At 41.9% G+C, this 21,345-nt stretch overlaps 2 protein-coding genes across 7 annotated transcripts in view; one reads left to right on the forward strand and one right to left on the reverse strand.

Annotated features, from left to right (window-relative positions):
• The window catches only part of LOC110974929 (uncharacterized), a 115,236-nt gene extending 114,536 nt beyond the window's left edge, over positions 1 to 700 (reverse strand). For 3 of the 6 annotated variants that reach the window (XM_022226898.2, XM_022226894.2, XM_022226895.2), the window contains exon 1: positions 150 to 700. In XM_022226898.2, coding sequence (XP_022082590.1) covers positions 150 to 388 — 239 coding nt within the window. In that variant the 5' untranslated portion in view covers positions 389 to 700. The remainder of the gene's footprint in view (positions 1 to 149) is intronic. The other 3 variants (XM_022226897.2, XM_022226896.2, XM_087135979.1) reach the window with 2 other exon arrangements.
• Positions 701 to 11,402: 10,702 nt separating this feature from the next.
• The window catches only part of lemd3 (LEM domain containing 3), a 49,635-nt gene continuing 39,692 nt past the window's right edge, over positions 11,403 to 21,345 (forward strand). The window contains exon 1 of the mRNA XM_022226830.2: positions 11,403 to 12,796. Within this exon, the coding sequence (XP_022082522.2) occupies positions 11,407 to 12,796 (1,390 nt within the window). The 5' untranslated portion in view covers positions 11,403 to 11,406. The remainder of the gene's footprint in view (positions 12,797 to 21,345) is intronic.

Consider the following 21,345-nt stretch of genomic DNA (forward strand, 5'->3'; position numbering starts at 1 on the left):
AAAAAGAGTGTCCTAGTAATGGCATCTCCTTGGTTAAACCATACCTGAACAGAGGAACAGACAGTGAAGTGGTCAATGGGCAGGTGGTTGTGGGCGAAGTAAAAATGGGCAAAGTGACTGTAACCTCTCAATCTCATGAATGTACTTACACTATCACTGTATGTTGCATCATTTTCCGGCGAACTGCTGGAGCAGGCTTGTCCCTTGCACCTTCACTTTTCGGAAGTACCTGTACCGGTAGGCCTCCTTCCCTTACGTTCCCCACACCTCTGCAATCCATTTTATCATCTCCTTTAATCTCCGCTCTCGTAAGTCTCCCAGATTTCGGTAACGGCGAATCAGCTGACTGAGACACCAGCTGATCACCTGCCGAAGATGCGGCCTGCATGACGATGCCGGTAGCTAATGTCTTACAACTTACAGTTTCAAGAGCACACGGCTAATTTAATTCCAACGGAGCAGGAAACTGGGAGATTCTGGTGGTAAGAAAAGACTCAAGACTCCTGCAACATTTATTTTACACTTGACAGGTAAAGGGCCTATACGGATGAAGTCAGTGCTCATACTGTCAATGAAAATGCGAAGAATTACAAGAGCCTCACTGTCACAACGAATACATTTGAACCACCATTCCATCAGCACCACACGCGACCGACCGCGGCTCGGACACGTCGCGGTACGGTGGATCGGAACCGGGAAAACTGCACTGTACTGGCCAACAAAATAATTCACTGGTAACCTTCAGGTGAGTATGCCAGACATGAAAATTGGAAACCAGTGGAATTTTACCGTCAGTTGAGCTAGCTGCGGGAAAAAATAAAACGAGGGCGCCATTTCATTTTGCATTCAACTCTCTAGGTTGCACTACACCAAATACGCGCCCATGGAAAAAATTGCAAAATCGGATGGAAATAGCGCCGCTTGTTGACTCGTGAGAAGAGGCTGGACTCCGTTTTTCACTGGAAATTCAAGTTATGGCCAGAAGATCACCTTTCGTTTTAATTTCATGGGGGTTAGCCACGAAATTTGTTTTTTATTCGCCTTTTAACGGTGATATCCCCCCAAATAGCAGTAAAACTAAGCGCTCATTTTTGAATGTAGCCGACCACCTCTATCCAAATAGGTCCTCAATTTTGGGCTTTTTGTGAAAGAAATACCCCAAACTGGAAACTATCAGTCCTAAGTTTGGGATTTATAGAAATATTTCTATGATGCCTCCTGATTATGGCGTGTCTTATTGTAAAAATCCTGTGGGATCACAAAATATTAATAAGCTCGCGCGCAAAATACAACCATTTGGTGGAATGCACCCTTTAGATACCAAAGCTGCGTTTATTATGTCGGAGGGTGTATTCCACTAAGTCGCTAAATATACGCACAAGCAAATGAATTTTTTACATTCCACGGGTTAATTACAATACCACAACCGAGAGCGATCATATAGATAATTTCTGTAAGTCACGAATTTTGGACTTGTGGCTTCCAGCTCAGGGTATTTCCTTTACAAAATCTCCAATCCGTGGGCGTATTTTGCTTTAATAGAGGCCGCTACATTTAGAATTGGGGCATTGTTTATTACTATTCTCCCGGAAAGGCGAATAAAAATCACGTTGCTAACCCCTGTAAAATTTAAAAGAAACTGAACTTGTGGCCATAATCTTGACTTTACAGTGAAAAACACAATGCCGACTTCTTCCTGAGAGTCACCAGGGGTGCGTTTCTTGGGGCGCGTATAGTGCAACCACTGAGATCATAATAGTTAGATCTTATGATCTCTATGCTTTATATAATGTGAAGCCTTATCCCCCCCCAAAAAATGACCCACAGAGAGAATGTATAACCAGTCTGATGTTATAATTACAACTTAAGATGATATGCTTTCCGGTGATATCTTGGATGAATTTTCTCTGATTAAGTTGTCACGTCTTAGACCAGCATTATTCGTCCCTTGAAGCGTGATCAGCGAGATTTGAGTCTGAGTCGACGTAGAACCACTGATCTGTTTTTTGTGTCCTCTCGATTATCTGTACACGGTTGTCCACAAATGTGTGAAAGCGTCGCGCCTCGTTGTTGATGTAACTAAGCTGGGACAACTTTGGAGTCTGTCCAGAAGACTTCCTTCACGTTGGACAAGATACTACAGTTGCAGTCAACTCGAGACGAGGAATTGTTGTTACCTTAGTCAGCGCGACTCGAGACTTGCCCGTAAGCAGCACACAATGTACACTGTTTTGCAGATCCTGAATTCTGAGGTTACAGCACTGGCCGTTGCCCACAATACTGGCACCCGAGAAGTGGTGTATCTGGGTAGACTTAATTTCTCCAAAATGGCTTGGCTTGAGACAGCGTGGAATCCGAATTGTTGAAATGCTGGGGAGGTCGGCCACATATCCACTACTCCCACCGTGGTTCTAACTCTGCTAGCAGGGGATCGACCCATCCGTTTGCATTAAGGCACATATGCTGCCGCAGCACTTTACCTATCAGGACGAACGGAACCAGAAAACCCAGAGGGTCATAGACTGATGCAACCTTAGGCAAAATTACTCTGCGGGTCAAGGCTGCCTTTAAATTTGGTCTCAATCTGGAAGAAGAATTCATCCATATCGACATCCATTGTATTCCAAGAGTGGAAGACAGGGAAGATGGTCTTCGTTGAGATCAACTTCTTTCACAGATGCAGCTCTTTCCTGGGGAGACACAGATTCCAAGGCATCTGTGCTGCTGGAGATGAACTTGTGTAGGTGAATATACCACCTCTGGTACACAACTCTCTTGCTTCTAAGCTGAATCGCCTCTTCATTTGTCTCGGTGCTTATCAGACCGTCATCCACGTAGAAATGATGCCTTATGCACTGGGCTGCATATGGGGATGCAGATGACTCCAAACGGATGGACCTTCATCCTGTATTCAGTATGCTCCTGAGCGAGGTCTTCATCCTTCCTCCAAAGAAAACAAAAATAGTCTCGATCTTCCATCCTCTTTCTGAACTGATGGAACATTCTTTCTATGTCACAGGCAATGGATACAGGGTGATTTCTGAGGCGACTCCGCACTTTTATCAAGGCATTCATCAGATCAGGGCCGCTTAGGAGATGTTCATTTAGGGCAGTGCCGCGGTACTGACTTAAACAGTCGAAAACAGCTCGTATCTTGTTGGGCTTTCTAGGGTGGTAAAGACTGTGTTGAGGAATGTACCACACTTCACCATCTTTGGTATCCGAATTTGGGCTTCTTCTGCATCCCCATGGTCAATGGCATCATGCAACAAAATTCATATAGTCGTTACAGTACTTCCTGTCCCTCTCTAACTTGCGCTTGAGATAACCAAGGCCGATAGACGCTTGACATTGATTTTATTGTCTGGTAGACGTGGACTCGAGCGGAACGGAAGAGGCATTTGCAGATGACCATCATCCAGCCTTGTAATGGAAGAGTCCAGGGTATGCAGTGACTGGAGATCTTCCTGTGGCACATTACAACATTTGTCGTCCTAAAAGTCTATCTTAAGCACCGACAAGACATTTTTGAATGGGACAGGATTCTCTTTAGCCATTATTCTATGGCACGTGGCTGTAGTACCAAATGGGCCTCCGACCACAGACCACCCGAGATCAGTCTTCACAGCTTACGGTTGGATATTTTGACCGGATACTGTCTCTCAGGGCGTGACAGCTTCAGGGCAATAGAACCCGATCAACATCCCAATGTCCCAGTCCTGCACTGGAGAAAGTTTTATTGCCAATTGACTCGAGGTGAGACCACTTCAAGGCAGTTTCTCTGGTGGGGATGAGTGACCTTTCTGCGGGAATGAAATCTCTCGTCTATACCTTCGGAATAGTGATGATCTTCCCAGAGTGCATTCCTATTACGGTAATATCTGAACGGAGACTACAGTCTGAGACTGTGGAACTGGACGTCATTGTTGCCAACTTGAACTGGACACGACCACTTTTAACCCTAAGACCTTCGGCTGTAGAGTTCAGAATGAAGGATGTGTCACTCTGAGTATCCAACATAGCGTAGGTGAGAACTTCGCAGGCTGGAATCCAAGCCACAGCTATTCACACAGCCTTGGTTGGTTCTCGTCTTTCTTTGGTGGGACTTTTAATCTCAGACAATTTGTCTTCATGGAGGGGGGTTTGCATTTGGAACATGTGGCTCGCCTCTTACACTCTTTAGATTGATGGCCCTTTCGTAGACAGCCAAAGCAAAGTCTGTTGTCTTGCACAAACTGCTTCTTCTCCTCCGCCGATTTGGCTTCAAACTTAGAGCACTTATGAATGGACCATTGCAAAGGTGCACAATCTAGCTGGCTTAGCAGCTTTGACCCGAGGCTTGCGTTGCCATGACTTGTCTTATTTGTTTAACTTCCTTTCTCTGACTTTCGTGGCGCTTCAACACAAATGGCAAAGTTAAAGGGTTGCATGCTACTTCGGCTTCTGCAACAAAATCACAGAACTCCTTGAAGGACGGATACTCCTGCTTCTTCAGTGAAGTAGTCACCCGACGATTCCAACGTTTCACAACCCATTCAAGCAGTTTATCCACCATCTTTCTGTTCTCTTCGCAGTCGTTCAGGATGGATAACCCCTTGACGTGTGGTATGACATCACTGTAGGCTGTAAGGAAGTCAGAGAAATCTCTGAATGCCTGCAAATCTCTTTGGCCACCTTCGTCCATTTGGAGATCTTTTCTCTGAAGCTTATCTGGATGAGAATGGGATCTCTGTATCTTTTGTTCAATTTTGACCAAGCATCTTAATATGCTGATTCATCTGAACATAGAAATATTCTCTGTATCATTTTTGCTGCAGCACCCGTGGTGTACTTCCTGAGGTAAAATATTTTACCTGCTGCTCCGATGTTCTTGCTTTCCATAAGTGCTGAGAGGGAATTCTTCTATTCTGTAAACTGCACTGGGAGTCCACTAAAGGTACTTGGTTCGGGCAGTAGCCTTCCCAAAGAGATGCCCTCCTCGAAAGCTTTTAGCAGCGTAGCCGTATCATTAAATGGTGTCTTTGACGAATTAGAAGGGGATTCGACATTTTCGGGAAGAGTTGAACTGGTTTCTCTATTTATATCTGGCCTAGCGCCTCCCTACACTAGAGAAGTTCGGTTCTTCCTCCTCGTCCTCATAGACCTTCAATCGAGCTGCAGCTATTTTGACATCCTTCTCGGCTGTCAGCCTCTTCAGTTTTTTCTTTTCTTCCATTACTTTCTTGAAAGTGTGCCTGAATCTCGGATAGTTTGTTGCGTTTTTCTTAATTTTTTTGGACTAATTGGAGTTCAGCCTTCTTTGCTGCTGTTCAGATGCTGCGTCAGTTTTGCTTGACGACATGTGAGAATGCTTGGAAACGCTTAAGCGATAGGCCTAAGTAGAAGGCGAAATTTGAGACTCTGTGATCCCGCCAAAAACAGATGGGAACCTTCACTTACTTTGAATAATGCAATTATCCCTGGACTGAAGTCTTGCTTCTCGATATCTTCAAGTCGATTCTTGATTAGTGCATTTATGTCCTCAGAAACTTGAGAAGTGTAGTCTACTTTACGGACTATTTCTGGGTTTGGTGCGCGCAATTTTCTAAGCTCTTCGTGGCTGTGCATGAGGCCTTGGATGCAGTTCTCGATCTCTTGCATTTGATTCTTCAGTTCCTCTTTAAGCAAGAATTTCTTAAATTAAGAAGTTCTCTGGTAGCCCTGGCTTGTGTCTTCCATCTTGAGTAAGCAATTTTTAACCTACGTTCTTTATCTTGTATGACTTGCTCTAAGTGGGTTTTGGCTTTCCCCGTCAACTTTCTCTCTTACTGCGCCGCAGCCCTTGCTCTGTTGCAGTGTTCAGCTTCCAGCACTTCTTTTTCAGCGTTTGACATTACTTTGCGTTTATAATTATCGATACCTGAAAGGGGAGGGGGGGACACCAGTGAGTGATCCCTTTTAATGATACTTTAACAGGATAACAGACTCTTCGATGTTAACTAAAACAGACTAGAAAACACTGTTATAAAACTCAAAGTTTTCTACTGAATCAGCATGGTTCGTTTAAGCTAACCATAGGTTGATGTGGTAGAAACCTTGGGTTCAGTACCGGTATACACACGACGAAAACTAGCTAGGCCGTCCTCAGTGACACCAGCACCAGGGGTGGAATGCAACTCAGCTCCCATCCGTGAGCTTGAAGGAACACCAGACATCAGTGAGCCAGGGCAGACGAGCAAAGATCTGCGGTGAGACACCGTTTTCACTGTAGTGCACAGAAGCGCACTGTGGGGGTTGGTCATTACAAAGTAATGGACGCGATGATCCGACTGATGTTTAGGGCACCGATGTTTATTCTGTTGTTGAAACTTCAAATCAACGTGAAAACGTTCACGCCTTAGACCAACATTATTCGTCCCTGGATAGGCTATTACATCTGGTTATGTCTCTGAGAGACGGAATGACGTTTGCTGGCCCCATTATTGCGTCTTTATAAGTTTGAAGTCAAGCTCAATGATGCGCAATGCGTCTCAGGACGCCCAGAGAACCTGCTAATGAAAATTTATCCCACCGCGCACGTGCACCAGACCGACACTTGCAGTGTGTACTTTCAAATTTGCTAGAGGAGCAGCGAGTGTTTGTAGCGTGCTTGTTTTGTATACCAGGAGTAAATCATGTCTTATTTACTCTTTCCATGTCCTTTACTTTAGAGGTTTCAAGTCATCATTCACTAGAGAATTTCAAAAGCTGCGATTTTGTTAATGAAAGGAAACTTGAAAAGGAAATGGAAAATCACAAACTTGGCTTTAATTTGATTACGTCTTGCACGCTTGAAAAACTTGGGAATATTAGTCCTGATTTTTTGAAATTCGGATATTTATCACTGTTTGCTGTGGCAGTTTATTTACGGGCCTGAAACCCAAAGGTCTGCAAAATAAATTCAATAGCGCCACCAAGCATTTTGTCGACATTGATATTTACTTCACATAATATAGTCTGGATACCAGACCCGATGACTCCGAATATGCTCGTAGAATTAGGGTGCAGTGTCCCAATTCAAGGAGAATTCTCCGCCAGGCGGAGGCACACAAAAAGTACTTCCAGAGATTGTTTCGAAAAGAGGGGTCTGTTTGAGCCCTAGGAAGGTTAGGGATGTCATTTGAAAAATGGCCGGTGGGAGGGCTTGGCAACATTCACTTTTTGGGGGGTGAGTTTGATTTGGGCAGATAATTAAAAAATTCATTGGTTAACCTGCTAAAAACTGAAAATCAAATGAAACCTGAAGGACCAAACAACATATTGTTTTTTGTGTGATAGGCCTCAGGGACTTCAGTTGCCTGCCATGGGGCTCCAAACTTGGTTGATTTTACACTATTTTCAATGGAGTTTGAATTGGTTCAGTGCACCCATTAAGGGGCCGGTATCGCTCGTCATTATGGTGTTCCAAAGACGACACGTCACGTCGCCGTCGCGGTTGTTAACAAGTGGGCTCATGAGGGCGCCCCATGTTTTGAGATCTCCATCTTTCTATTCCTCCATGGTATATACAGTACATGTACATGTATCGCAAATGCCCGGCATTAGTGTAGGGTGCGTTCCACTAAATGGTTATATTTCTGTGTGAGAGCTCATAAATATTTTGTAATCCCACTGTGTTTTTTTTTTTTACAATAAGACATGCCATAATCAGGAGGGATCATAAAAATATTTCTATAACTTCCGAATTTGGGACTGATAGTTTCCAGTTAAGGGTATTTCTTTCACAAAAAGCCCCAACTATATCAAAGAATTGCGGGGCTATTTTGGATAGAGGCGGACGGCTTCATTCTGATAGTTTTACTACTATTTTGCGGGTATCTTCGAGGAAAGGTGAGGAAAAAAATCCGTGGCTGATCCCCATAAAATTGAAACGAAAAGTGATCTTCTGGCCATAATTTTGCATTTCCAGTGAAAAAAAACTGAGGCTTGCAACCCCTTCCCGAGAGTCAACAGGCGGTGCTAATTCTGTCTGATATTGCACTGGTTTCTATGGGCGCGTACTTGGTGAAGTGCAACCGTAGAGTCTACGAATCCATCCTTAACCGATCACATTCATTTTCTGCAAAAATGACTGCACTGGTGCCCTTAATGAAAATAAAACATGTAGGGCTAGGCCTGTTTTTCATCTCGAAAATTTATCAAAAATTTCTTTGTGTTTTGGAAACTTCTGCTGGGCTTGTGTAAGCCCTATGTCTTGATGACCAAGTACAATGACTTTTTTTTGAAAAAAAAAAGATTTTTCTGACAGGTTCCTATCCATCATCCAGAGGATGCTGATGAATAAAGAATTTATTGCTCTTGGCGCAGTTAACCCTGTCCCAACAACAACTTCCCCGTAGGATTGTGCATGTGTGGATTGTTCATACATATCCAAGATGCATTGAGAATATCTAAAAGGTTTATTTTTGTGAAGAATTTTTGCAAGGGGCGGGGGGCGTAGGCCTAATGCATTTTTTTTAACGGGGGGCATAAGCTGAATTTGCCTTACGGTTGTTTTTCAGGCACCCCCCCCGGTACAGTATGCACTGCTTATAATTTCCAGCCCGCGCATTTGCGGTATATTTTCCTACCAGGGAGGAATAAAAGATGGAGAAAAGCTCACAATATGGGGCTGACTTGCTCGCGACGGCGACAAAAGTATCTGTGCACAAGTTAATGAGAAAAATGCGACAGTGACGGAGACGTGTCGTCTGTAACACCATACTTCACCGGCCCAGCGCTTCGCTCGTCGCCCAGCGCCCGAACAGCCCTTCCCGGCCCAGCGCCCTGTTCGCCTGGAGCGCCCCTGTTCGGGCGGCTTTGCACTGTGATTGGCTACTATGTGCACGACCTCCGACCGCAAGGTTATCACTTCCTGTTAGCGAAGCGTTATTTCACGTTTTTGTTAGCCAATAGCAACATGATTGTGTCCTACAATCACGATAATTTATCTTCTTACTACGCATCACTGATCACGTGTCTTTCTGCGATATATTTCAAATCACTGGTTATCTTGATAAATTTTGGATGAACGAATAAAGTGTAGTGATAATATTTTCAGCAATGAGGAAGTCTGTATCTGTGTGTGTATGCATAGTTTTTTTAATCCATTAAGTCTTTCCTTAAGGACTCCTTAAAATTGTTCTAGGAACTGTAGTTCGAAAGTCTGCAGGAGTGAGACAATGAGAAGAAATTACACTTTTAGTGGGCAATGGGAGAAAACCCACGAAATCAGGCAGCGACTGAAAACCCAATCCACCGCTGTGGACCGAGCCGGGAATCGAACCCAGGATCACAGAGGTGGAAGGCCAGGAAGGAACCACTTCGCCAACCTGAACCCCCCCCTCCCATGATGAGATACACGCGTATATATTTTGTCTTTTGCTTGTAGCTAATGACAATGCAAGACAATGTTGCTCCCTTGTTTTCAAAGTGACTGTTCGTCTAAACATAGGACCTACCCAGGGCTTTCCTTGTAGTAATGAGTGACTTTTGACATGTTGCATCTTGATTAATTTCGTGGGTGATACCTAACCAGAGACGTCAAGAAATCTTTAGTTAGGGAACCAGACTTCGCATATTATTGTACCACCCAGGGTCAATAATATTAAAAAAGGGGAAAACAACGAATAAAACAAAACTTATCCTTCGACGTAGGAAAGCCCACTAGTGTAATGAAGTGAACATTTTCAAAAATTTGAAATAGAAGCTATTTTTGGTAAGTTGTTTGTACAGACACATTGTTTCTACTTTTCGAAAAGAACAGTTTTTACGAGATATGGTTTTCGAAGTCCGTCGTCATGACTGTTTCTTTCTTCTTTTTCTGGCTGGAAATAACATACACCTTCAAGTCAGCTGCAGTCTCGAAAAGTTAGCGACAGCAGCCACGTCCTGCTGGACCATGGGTGACAGATACGACCAACCTATGGTGTACTAGTAAGGCCCCGTTACGCTCAGCACGATAAGTATTCTTTCACAGCGAAAGAGTGTTGTTTGGCAACGTGGGAGGTATTGTTACGCAGCGCGATGAGAGTTGTTTGGTAGCACGGTGGCTGTTGTTTAGCGGCGTAGTGATCACACTAAGTACGTGTATGCACCAATCGATAGCACCATAAAACTATTCAGGCCAGTAACTTTTTTAGGGCTGCGGGGAGGGAGGCACCCCCACGTGACTAATAGGTGCACTTTTGAGGCAGGAAAATATGTCGAGCTGTAGTAGAACATTTTGTGCAAACCAATGCCGCGCACTTCGGTATTTTTCGCCTTGGTCAATCGCCTTGGTCAATCCTGCTTTTTTCAAAATAAAAAAGCAAAAGATCTGTGCTTTGGTCCGCTTAGTTGAAAAGTCCTAGTTACGGGCCTGAAATCCGTGAGAAATAGCGTAGCCTGGTAACATCCAGGAAAAGTATGACGTCGTTTTATTAGAAACTCAAATTATAATCACCAGGACAATTTTCTTCTCAATTTCACGAGAGGTTTACTCGGGGAAATATGTTTTAGACAGAGAAAAACATGAAAAATATATATAAAAAATCGGGGTGGGCAGAGAAATGAACTTAAAAATTAACTTTAAATGATTTTAAATGTAATTTGATCCTAAAATGCTGTTCTCTTGTTTATTTAAGCTTTGTCTAAAAGACTATCACAAAGTTGCTTCATTGTATTTCATATGTGTTCGAGTACCGAGTCGTAGTACACTGACTGTCACATTTGGGAAGAGACGGGTCAATTATTTCCTTTTGAGATCAGGAATTTTTCAATTTCTGTAAATTAATATGCTCATAGCTATATTTTAAGGAGATTTTTTTTTTAAAAACGAAGTCAACACAAGAAAAACACAAGTTCTAAAAATGTTGCACGTGATGTTTCCTACCCAAGCTTTCCGGTGGCAGTCAACTTTCAGAAGTAAACTTTCAGGCTATAGGCCTATTAAAACAAACTCGGCGACCTCTTGTTATCATTCCCCCAAATGCAGAAAAATTGGAACCTACCACCAGATCAGATGGGATCGATACAAAAAGGGACTCTCCAGGACGCTGCGTAAAGGCTGTACAAAGCGAAAACGAAAGCGAATTTGTGACGTCAGATCAAATATTCACACTACAATTTATCGACTTGAACACAATTCAAATCAAACGAAATTTCGCTGCCAATCAAATATTCACGCTACAATTTATCGACTTGAACACAATTCAAATCAAACGAAATTTCGCTGCAATTTTTTCGTGACATCATATTCGCTTCTTTATGAACACTCACCACGCTACGCTGCAAAACAACTCTCACCGTGCTGCATAACGTGGCCTTAATAGAACACCGTACCAACCTGCGCATTATATGTACATTGTACATGCACATGTCCTTGTACATGTATATCACTGTACATTGTGCTTTAAGCTTTATGCACATATGCGTGGCATGGCAGGACCGGACAGGCTTACACACCATCCGGGTATTGAAACAGTTCCAACGGGCAAAATGGCGGCATCGGGCCAAACTGCTCTAACAGATCAAGAGCTTCGAGCCGAACTGAAGCGTTTGGGCTTCAAAGCTGGCCCTGTAACAGACTCAACCCGCCAAGTGTACTTGAAGAAATTGGGGGAGCTCCAAGTTGAGGAGAAATTGAAAGCAACAGCACCAAAACCACCCATCCCAGGCCGCAAGTTGCTGGGGTTCAGCTCTGATGAAAGCGACGGCGAGTCATCAGCGACGGGGAGCAATCGGCGTCGCTCCATGCCTAGCCAAAGCAAAGCTTTACGGCGAAGGAGCACCAAAGCGTGGCCGCAGACTCCGTATAACGGAACAGCTGATGAACACGTGGATTTACGCGCAAAACAGCCTGCTTCAGGCAGTTCGAGCTTAAATCCCAGTACCAAATCGAAGAGATATTCTACGGGTATTTTACCGAGTGGTAGGTCATCACTCCCCGAAGCAGGGAACAAATCAAGGGCAGAAAGATACGTGCGCCACCCGGCAAACCGAGTCACCATTGCTAAAGTCTCGGTAACGCCAAAGAAAGATGACTTTTCGGACTCTGATGTGGATGGAAATGATCAGGATGATGCAGAAGATGCGGAAATTAACACTGGCAGTGCAGTCAATACAAAAGCAACAAATACATCAACCAGCAAAGAAATTAATGAAGAACCAGCTCACATAACAAACCCCTTAAACCAGACATACACAAAAGATCATGAAGCCAGCGATTTATCACAGACTGGTAAGCGATCTTTGGGTCTTTGGTGGTCTACATCAAAACCCTCTCCACGTCGAAGTCTCCCCACGTCAACCCCAAGGACCAGCACTCCTCGTAAATCTGACAACCGCCTTCGTTTGTCAGATGCGTACGATGATGAAATAGACACAAGCAAATTTAGCGCCACTCAAAACAACAGTAAAGTTCTTGCCCCAGAACCAAGAAACAGTCTCAACTCACGATACCCCGACTTTGATCACAGTACACCAAATTCAAGTAAAGCAAAAAATAAATCAGCTCCCAAAACATCAGGTTCTGTTTTTCTGAACTCCAAATCCAATCACATGTCTGGAGGCCACTTATCAAGTTCACAACCAACCAATTTTAAATCAGCAAGTACGGCTCCCAGGTCTACATGTAGCTCTAGTTTTCAAGAAGAAGAGGAGAATCTATATGAGGAGTTCGCAACTGAGGACCATTCTGCCAGCAGCCTTGGTGCTAGGATTGGCCATTATGTACCCATGATCCTGCTGGGATGTGCCTTCCTTTTCTTCATAGTGTTAGCAATGGTGTACATGAATGTTGGCACTGGCAAGCTTGCGGGTGAGTAGCATGATTGACCTGCTGCCAAATTGAATGCTGGCAACTTCAAATTTCTTAAAGCTTTTGCTGGAGGATTTTGTACATGTATACCCAGCGATGTATGTATGTAGATCAGTACATGTACTCCTTTGAATGTGATGACTTGCACAAAATACATTATGTATAATTTATCACAATACCATGCTGTATCATGTCATGCATGTATAGGGCAGAATGTTTGTTGTTCTGACCCTGGGGGAAGAATTGTAAACATGGAAACAACTAATTTTTCCCTGCAGTGGTTTATCAGCTATTAGAAATTGATAACGTTCTATAATTTGAAGCATTCACTTAAAAAACATTCAGAATTTTTCAGACCAGTCTCCTACTGACTAGCCCCTGTGTCAGATGTTGGTGATATAATAATGTTTAGCTGATTTAGGCCAACGATCAGGCCAACAGTTGGAGGGGGAGGGGTAGTCCGAGGGGGTTGTGTATTTGCGAACCCTGTTCCTATCACAAGGCCATGTTGAATGACTCAGGAAATAAATATGTGATGGAGTGTGTATAAACTTACCGTTGGAATTGTGACTAGTGAGGGACCCGGTTGCATGGCATATGTAGTATGGACAAGTTGGACCCATGGTCAACATGGCTGAACATGATTGGCACATTACTGCTAAGAAGCTATGCTTGTATTCGTTGTCACTTTCTCATGAAGTAGAGTATAAATCATCCCCTCAGCCTTCAACACAGTAGGGAAAATTATGGATTCCAAGTTTTGATAAATAACCCACTTGACCTTTCTACACTGGTCAGCTCAGATCTATGTAGTTTAACCCTAACCACCCAAGGGTTGCTGGATCTAACCTTTCCCAATCACACAAACTTCAAAACCTTGGAAAAACATTCTTACCTCACAGTACCCAATCCCACAGACTTCAACAGTACTCTCGCTGCAACAGTACCCAATCACACAGACTTCAACTGTGCCTCCTGCTGCAACAGTACCCAATCCCACAGACTCCAACAGTACTCTTGCTGCAACAGTACCCAATCCCACAGACTCCAACAGTACTCTTGCTGCAACAGTACCCAATCCCACAGACTCCAACAGTACTCTTGCTGCAACAGTACCCAATCCCACAGACTTCAACAGTACTCTCGCTGCAACAGTACCCAATCCCACAGACTCCAACAGTACTCTTGCTGCAACAGTACCCAATCCCACAGACTTCAACAGTACTCTTGCTGCAACAGTACCCAATCCCACAGACTTCAACAGTACTCTTGCTGCAACAGTACCCAATCCCACAGACTTCAACAGTACTCTTGCTGCAACAGTACCCAATCCCACAGACTTCAACAGTACTCTTGCTGCAACAGTACCCAATCACACAAACTCCAACAGGTCTTTACCTACATGTACATGATTTGTTTGATTGGGTACAGCAGGCCCACTGCACAGTACAAAGAGTATACACAGGCAGTACCTACAGTGTATTCAAACAAACTTACACATATCATGCTGCATATCCATCCCCAGCACTGGGATCATTGTGGTCAGAAACAATTAAGATGTCCTTGTTATGGTATTTATTACATAATATTACATACTATCATACTTACCATTTCAATTAAACAGTCTTTAAAAATACAGTACTCATTTGAAATTCTTGATGGTAAAAAGTGAAGGTAACAAGTGAGAGGGCCACAGTACCCATTCAATCAAAATTCATCAGAGTATGTACATATACAGGCCCACAGTACCCATTCACACAAAATTAAACACCAGATTGTAAGCTACATGTACATATACCAGTACCCAATGCCACAAACGCATACACTTTACTGCTGTTGAATTCTGTGTGGTTAGGGCAGGTTAGAGTTATATAATGTAGGTACATGTATGAACATGTATACACGTTCTACGCAAGCTGGTCAAGGGCCTTGCAACCTGGTTTGGTATGATGTCCATGACAGCCATGCATGCAGGTGTTTGGAAGAAAGCTCATCATCTTTTGACAATGCCTACATGTAAATATGTCAAGTTTGTTGCACAATGTTTTAAAAAAGAGAGAGAATGATGCTGACTACCAAAACACAAAAGACGAGTGTATAGACATGATGATTAGGACGAGTCACAGCACTGACACTTTACACCTATTTTAGTTATGATGACCCAGACTCAAAAACTAGTGAGAGTGATTTTTAAACCATCAGTAATATTTCTGCTTGTTAGTAGACAGTGCTACAATCCTGGATGAATCTCTTGGGCCTCCAACCCCCAAACCCCCTTTCAGTGTTAGGTCTGTGTGCTTTGGCTGAGTCAATTTGAATAATTCACTATTCAAATATTCGACCTTCAATTCAATTGAATATTCAAATATTCAGTCGTACTGACTAACAGATTGTTGATGAACAAACAAAATCAGTTGCAATAATTCACATAATAATACACTATAGCCACTATAATATCTTCTCATATCTACATGTAGGGGTACATGTATCTCATATGTATCTCCAGCCACATTTTAGAAGGATTTAAGAGATGACCAATACTTATTGCCCTGTTGAAAATGTCTATTCCTTTGAAATTTTTAAATGAATAATTTACTTTTTGAATCATAACATTTCTGTCACTTTATTTGAATTAGCTTGAAGCAAGCCTCCACAGTGCAATTTTTCTGGTTTAAAACAAAAAAAAATTCTCCCTTATCATGAATTTTGCATTCAAATATTCAAATTTTGAAAATTGTATTCAAATATTTGAAGAGCGATCGAATATTTGGATATTTGGCACAACCCCACTATGCGTGCGGTCTGTGCTTCAGCTGGACATGACAACATGAGCAGGAAGAAGTGGGCGAGGGGGCTGGAGAGTGTATGGCTATTGCCAAGTGTCCCAGCAATTTTGCCTAGGACTGTAGCCTTTTGGGTAATTTTTCAGTTAAAAAATTGTAGTAGTTTTTAATTCTCCACTTTTCAGTTTTAAAACTGTCGGCATCTCTTAGTAAAAAATAACTCACCTGGTGGGCCAATTAAAAAATCTTATCAAAGGTTGAGACCTGCCACCCTGGTATCCGAGGTCACACTAATACCGGTATAATACATGTACATGTACAACGCTCTGGTAACAACACTTTCCACAGTGGAAGGGTCGAGGTAATAAACCCCATGTGGTGCATCTTTCACACAACACAGCATACCGATACATCGCTCATGTACGTACATGTACATTGTACATACAATATTTATATTGTATTCCTGACCTATGTACAATACATGTACGTGTATATTCATGATCGATTCTTGACCAATGAAAATTTGCAATCTAATACTGTCGTACATGTATATATTACAGATATTCTTGTCCCAGCAATGTATCATGAAATTACTTTATAAACTGTAGCAGGCAAAATTGTGCAACATGTGAATGTGTTGAACAAAAGACTTTTTTACGTGAAGTCATATTCATTCAGTGGTTCCTACCTCCATGCTTGTCCTCATGCACCTCTTGCATGAAAATAACCTGTTCAACACAGACTGAAATTCCAGTCCATAGAACATGAAGAGTTAGATGTTGTTTGCTACATGTGTCTACACTGCTAAACACACATGCCTATTCTGTACATGTATATTGTGGGAATAACACATGTTGAATCAAAGATGTTGTCTGCACCAAAAACATGGAGAGAAATTTTTGTCCCAATCAGACTTTCCCCCCCCCCCCCAAAAAAAAGTCACCTTAACCCTAACTCTCCTCAATCCTCCAAAATCCTCCGGGTGGTTTTGGAGGATTTGGGAGAATTGAGGGTGAATTGCAAAGATGCATGGCTTATTGCGAAGGATGCCATGCATGAAGGTCATGGTTTACACCTTGTGCCATTTTTGCTCAGTCATGCATAGACTCAGGGCAATATTTGGTTTGAATCAACCGCACTGCTCAAGAATGCTGTTCACTCTGCTGGAGGATTTTGAAGGATTGAGGCAGAAGGCACACCTCCAACTAACGTTTTCAAAAATTTCGGAGGATTGAGGATTTTTGGAGGATTTTCATCCCCCAAATTGGAGGATTTTGGAGGATTGAGGAAGGTCCATAGCAAAAAGGGCCTAGGGGGTTAGGGTTAATGTGTTAGCAGTCTGGGAAGTGCCCACATTACATACCGCACCTGTATCCTTGGGTAAATCTAGTCATTCAAACAGGAGAGTACAGTCAGTGTACTCCTTTCCCATTGGTATGATCCTGTACATGTACCTGTTTATAAATTTCTGGCACATATTCATTGGGAGATTTTAGTGAGGATGTACAAATGTACATGTATACATACATGTGCGTGCCATGCAGGTGAGTGCCAAACCATATAACAGAAATAGCTGAAAAACATACAGTCATATTCACAAATACATGTACACATGTACATGTAAAGGCCTCAGTACTGTAAAACTGGCATTGTGAGTGATTTTACCAAACCAGGTGTTGGATCACGTTATATACACTGTATGTGTAACAAAAATATGTGTAACAAACCGTCAGAAATTGTTAAGCCTTACAGCAGGCAATTTCCTAAGACGCATTTAATCTGAATCTATGCAATACCTTGAAATAAAAAAAATTGAATCCATTGGAGGTTGATTCACAGTTTGTGGTATACATGTACTGGTATGTACAGGTACATGTTCTTGTCTTGTATGCAAATGTACATGTACTGTATGTTGTGTCCAGACTTGCGTAGACATTGTACACTGAATAGAACACAATTGATACATTTAACTTTTTTTGCCAACTGTTTTAATTTAAGACATTTTTAAGACATTATTTACACGGAATTCCTGTGAAAAATTTTGGCTAGATTGTAGAGCAAACGAGAAGCAACAGTGACATGAATGTTTACGTGTATGCAAGTATAACAATGGTGGTCACAGGAGAAATAGCAATTAGAACATGTTACAGGTACAGTACTTGTGTTCCACGAAGCATAGCTGGGCTCATGAACGCAAGTCTAAAAACCCAAGGATCTCGGTCATGGTCAGAGAGTAGCACATGTGAGTGCTCGCAGTCCACACAGCACATCTACAATGATTACAGCGTGGTACCAGTGCGGCTACCGTACATATATCCATCCAAGGCTACACACTTACATATAATGCAGTGGACACGACACATCAACTGTGGGAAAGATTTCTGTTATTCATCTTTTTTTGTTGCAAAACATTGCCAGTGCACTTGATTGAAAATGATACGTGCGTGCTTGTGGCATATCATGTGATCAATTTGTGACCAATAAATAGTCACTACCGGTATCTATGACTGTGGTGTAACAAGAACATGTATACATGTACATGTACATGTACGTACATGTATGAAGACTCACAGTGCTGCAGTGTTACATGAAATACCAGTACATACACACAGTGCATGTACACGTACATGTACATGTACACTCACTCTTGGAATTTGTGAAATTTGTTTGCTGAGGGCAGTCATACAAGTACATGTACATGTGTGTACCTGTACATGTGTGTACATGTACACTGTTTAAAAAAGTTAATTATGGAAATCATATGAACTGTTGCATGACGGTTAAGACTCCATGCAGAAAACTGACTCAGCATCCCTTAGAGAAGGAGAAAGAAAGTCACTCGGCTACAAGACAGTCTACACCATCAACTTCCTTCCTGTATTTTCAGCTGTCACAGCCAAACAGCCAGTTGGTCTTGAGACATCAGCCGGCCGTATTGTAGTAATGAATAAGCTGTTGTTTTGACTATTTTTATTCAACTGCACCCGTACAGTACATGTATGTACAGTGTGCTGGCTTCTACTGTCCAACTTCACACATGTACAGTATACAAATACATGTAACTGAACAGGGATTCGAGGGAAAGTACATGTACATACAGTGTATCTGTGCGGATGTGGATATACACGTGCATGTGCATACAGTGAACATGTAATGAACATGTACATGTATAGGTGTACATGTACTACGTTGTTATATGTATTGTCCTGGTGGTGGGGCAATACTCTACATGTATGTAATGCAAAACGCCTCAGGAAGATTGAACAGCCTACACATGTACATGTACATGTACCGCTAACAGTACATGTACAGGCCACATTCATAGCACAGTATTTTTGGAACTCATGGGAAAACAGACGATTTTCATACATTCATTTACATGTTTTCGTGAACAAACCATAAACAAACCATTCCCAAATTGATTGAAAAATATGATATATTTCCTAACAAATTCAGTTACCAGTGCATTCCTGGATATTTTGAAAATGAAAATCATCCGCTCTAGTAAGGTACTTGTACGTACATGTACATGTATGTCTACCATGGTGTCGGTGGTGGTGGGTTGGCATTCACTGCGTTCCGGGAACAAGTTCTTTTGTTAGGGAAATTGAACTGAGTTGTGGGGACATTCTGAGTCCCCACAATGTTTTTGGTCCCCACAGGATAGCTGTAGTGTATGTTCTCACAACTACAGTGCGAGAATACATGTACATATACATGTGTGTGCATGTACATGTACACTAACTGTACACATGTATACATTTCTTAGTGTATGTATGTATGCATACGTGTACATTGTACACGTACATTTTTTACTGGTACATGTAGGTGTGAACTGGTAGACATCTATTATCTAATGCTTGCCATATTTTTCTACATGTACATGCACTGGTAATGTACTTATTGTGTTAAGTGCACTTCGCTTAGCATTGTAAATCTCCTACATGTACAGGAATGTGACTGAGGCTGTGACCCCAGTGCAGTATTTAAAGTGTACTATGATGGCTCTAGGGACATTGCGTACATGTAGATAGTACAATGGCAGGTTTTTGTCAGTTATGTACATGTACATCCCTGAACACAATTTCGTACATGTAGCTGACAGAAGACTACCATGTACCAGTACATGTATCCTTTTTTCAACAAGACAAGTGTCTTTATTGGCTGTGGCATAAGGGATTTGTTTAAGTTTACATGAAGATGTACATGTAGACAAGTTCAGGGCCACCTTTTTGTTGTTGATATGTTGATATTACAGATGTTTATTGGTAATACAGGTTGTAATTGTAAATGTCTTCTGATAATTTTGAATATGGAGGGCCCACAAGCAGTGAGCATGACTTGGCAGGATCTGCGTGCATATTCCATAAACATGTAAATGTATGCAGTGGCTGGTGCCACCCACCGTAGATACATGTGCATGTTCTGAAATCATTCACCAGTTTATGATTTCCAGTTGGTACCACACCGGGGTACATGGACATGTGCAATATGCACCAGGCACACACATGTACACGTACATACCGGTACATGTACAGTACATGTGCAATATGGACCAGGTACACACATGTACACGTACATACGTGTACCGGTACATGTACATGTACCCTACAGTACGTACATGTAGTATGTTTAGAGATGGTAATGTCCATGTAAGTATTAATAGCAACACATGAGCAGGTCTGTAGGTCAGGATAAGCTAGTCTGTGGGCTTTCCTGGCTTTGGATTGACATCCTTGGTATTATCACATGTAACCCTGAACTCGGACATTCATTGCCTGTAAAATACAATGCTGGTTTACGGCGTGTGTGCATTTGGTAAATACATAAATGTGCATGTACATACATGTACATGTACAAATGTATGTACATGTACCGATAGGTACTGCAGATGAAATAACATGCATACTATGTTGATCAAATTGTACAAAAGACCAGCAAAACGTAAGTCAGTGAAGTTACAGTGTACTGTCACAGTTTTAACCCATAAAAATACATACATACATACATGTACTGTAACCTGTATTGACCACTTTTATATTGGCAAATATGATGATGAATTTATGACAATATCAGTCTTTCATTTTTTATAAAATCTGTCAGGAGAGCAAATTGCTCTCCTTTAATATAAACCAATTAACAGAAGTTCAAAACGATGTTAAATGATTGTACCCTGGAATCTATTGTCTCCACTTTTTCTGATGGTTTATAATGTTCTTGGGGCAATTTTAAAATTAACTTAGTTTTAGTTCTGTGAGAGCAGTTTTAGTTCTCTTAGAACATAAAACACATGTATGTATACACATAAATCATCTCGGTGCTTGTTTTCTTATTTGAACCAGAATTTTATACTTACAAATTAAAAATATACTATTTAAGTTTCAACCTACAAATCAACACAATTGTACGTGTCCCTTTCAAAGAATTTAAATAAAAGGGGAAGTCAACATTTTTCATCATGATTTGAGAATTTCTTTCGCTCAAACACTAACAGATTACAGTGACCATAATTTTGAAAAACCTATAGGGGATTTGAAAGTTTAAACTGCACTTCAACTTTGTTCAATTGATGCAGACTGTAACAAACCCACCTCAATCAAAATAGGAAAATGTCAAACCAACATACACTTGTGAACATGACAATGCTTACATGTGATTATGGTCTGACACGCTGGGTGGTTTCCTGCATGAATTCCATGGGCACACACGCCACATGTATATGTACAAGTATGTACGGACTCCGGAGCAACACTTTCATGACGACCA

The sequence above is a fragment of the Acanthaster planci genome, linkage group LG04, assembly GCF_054643075.1.
Source record: "Acanthaster planci isolate LZ-2023a linkage group LG04, COTS_SCS, whole genome shotgun sequence".
NCBI lineage: Eukaryota > Metazoa > Echinodermata > Asteroidea > Valvatida > Acanthasteridae > Acanthaster > Acanthaster planci.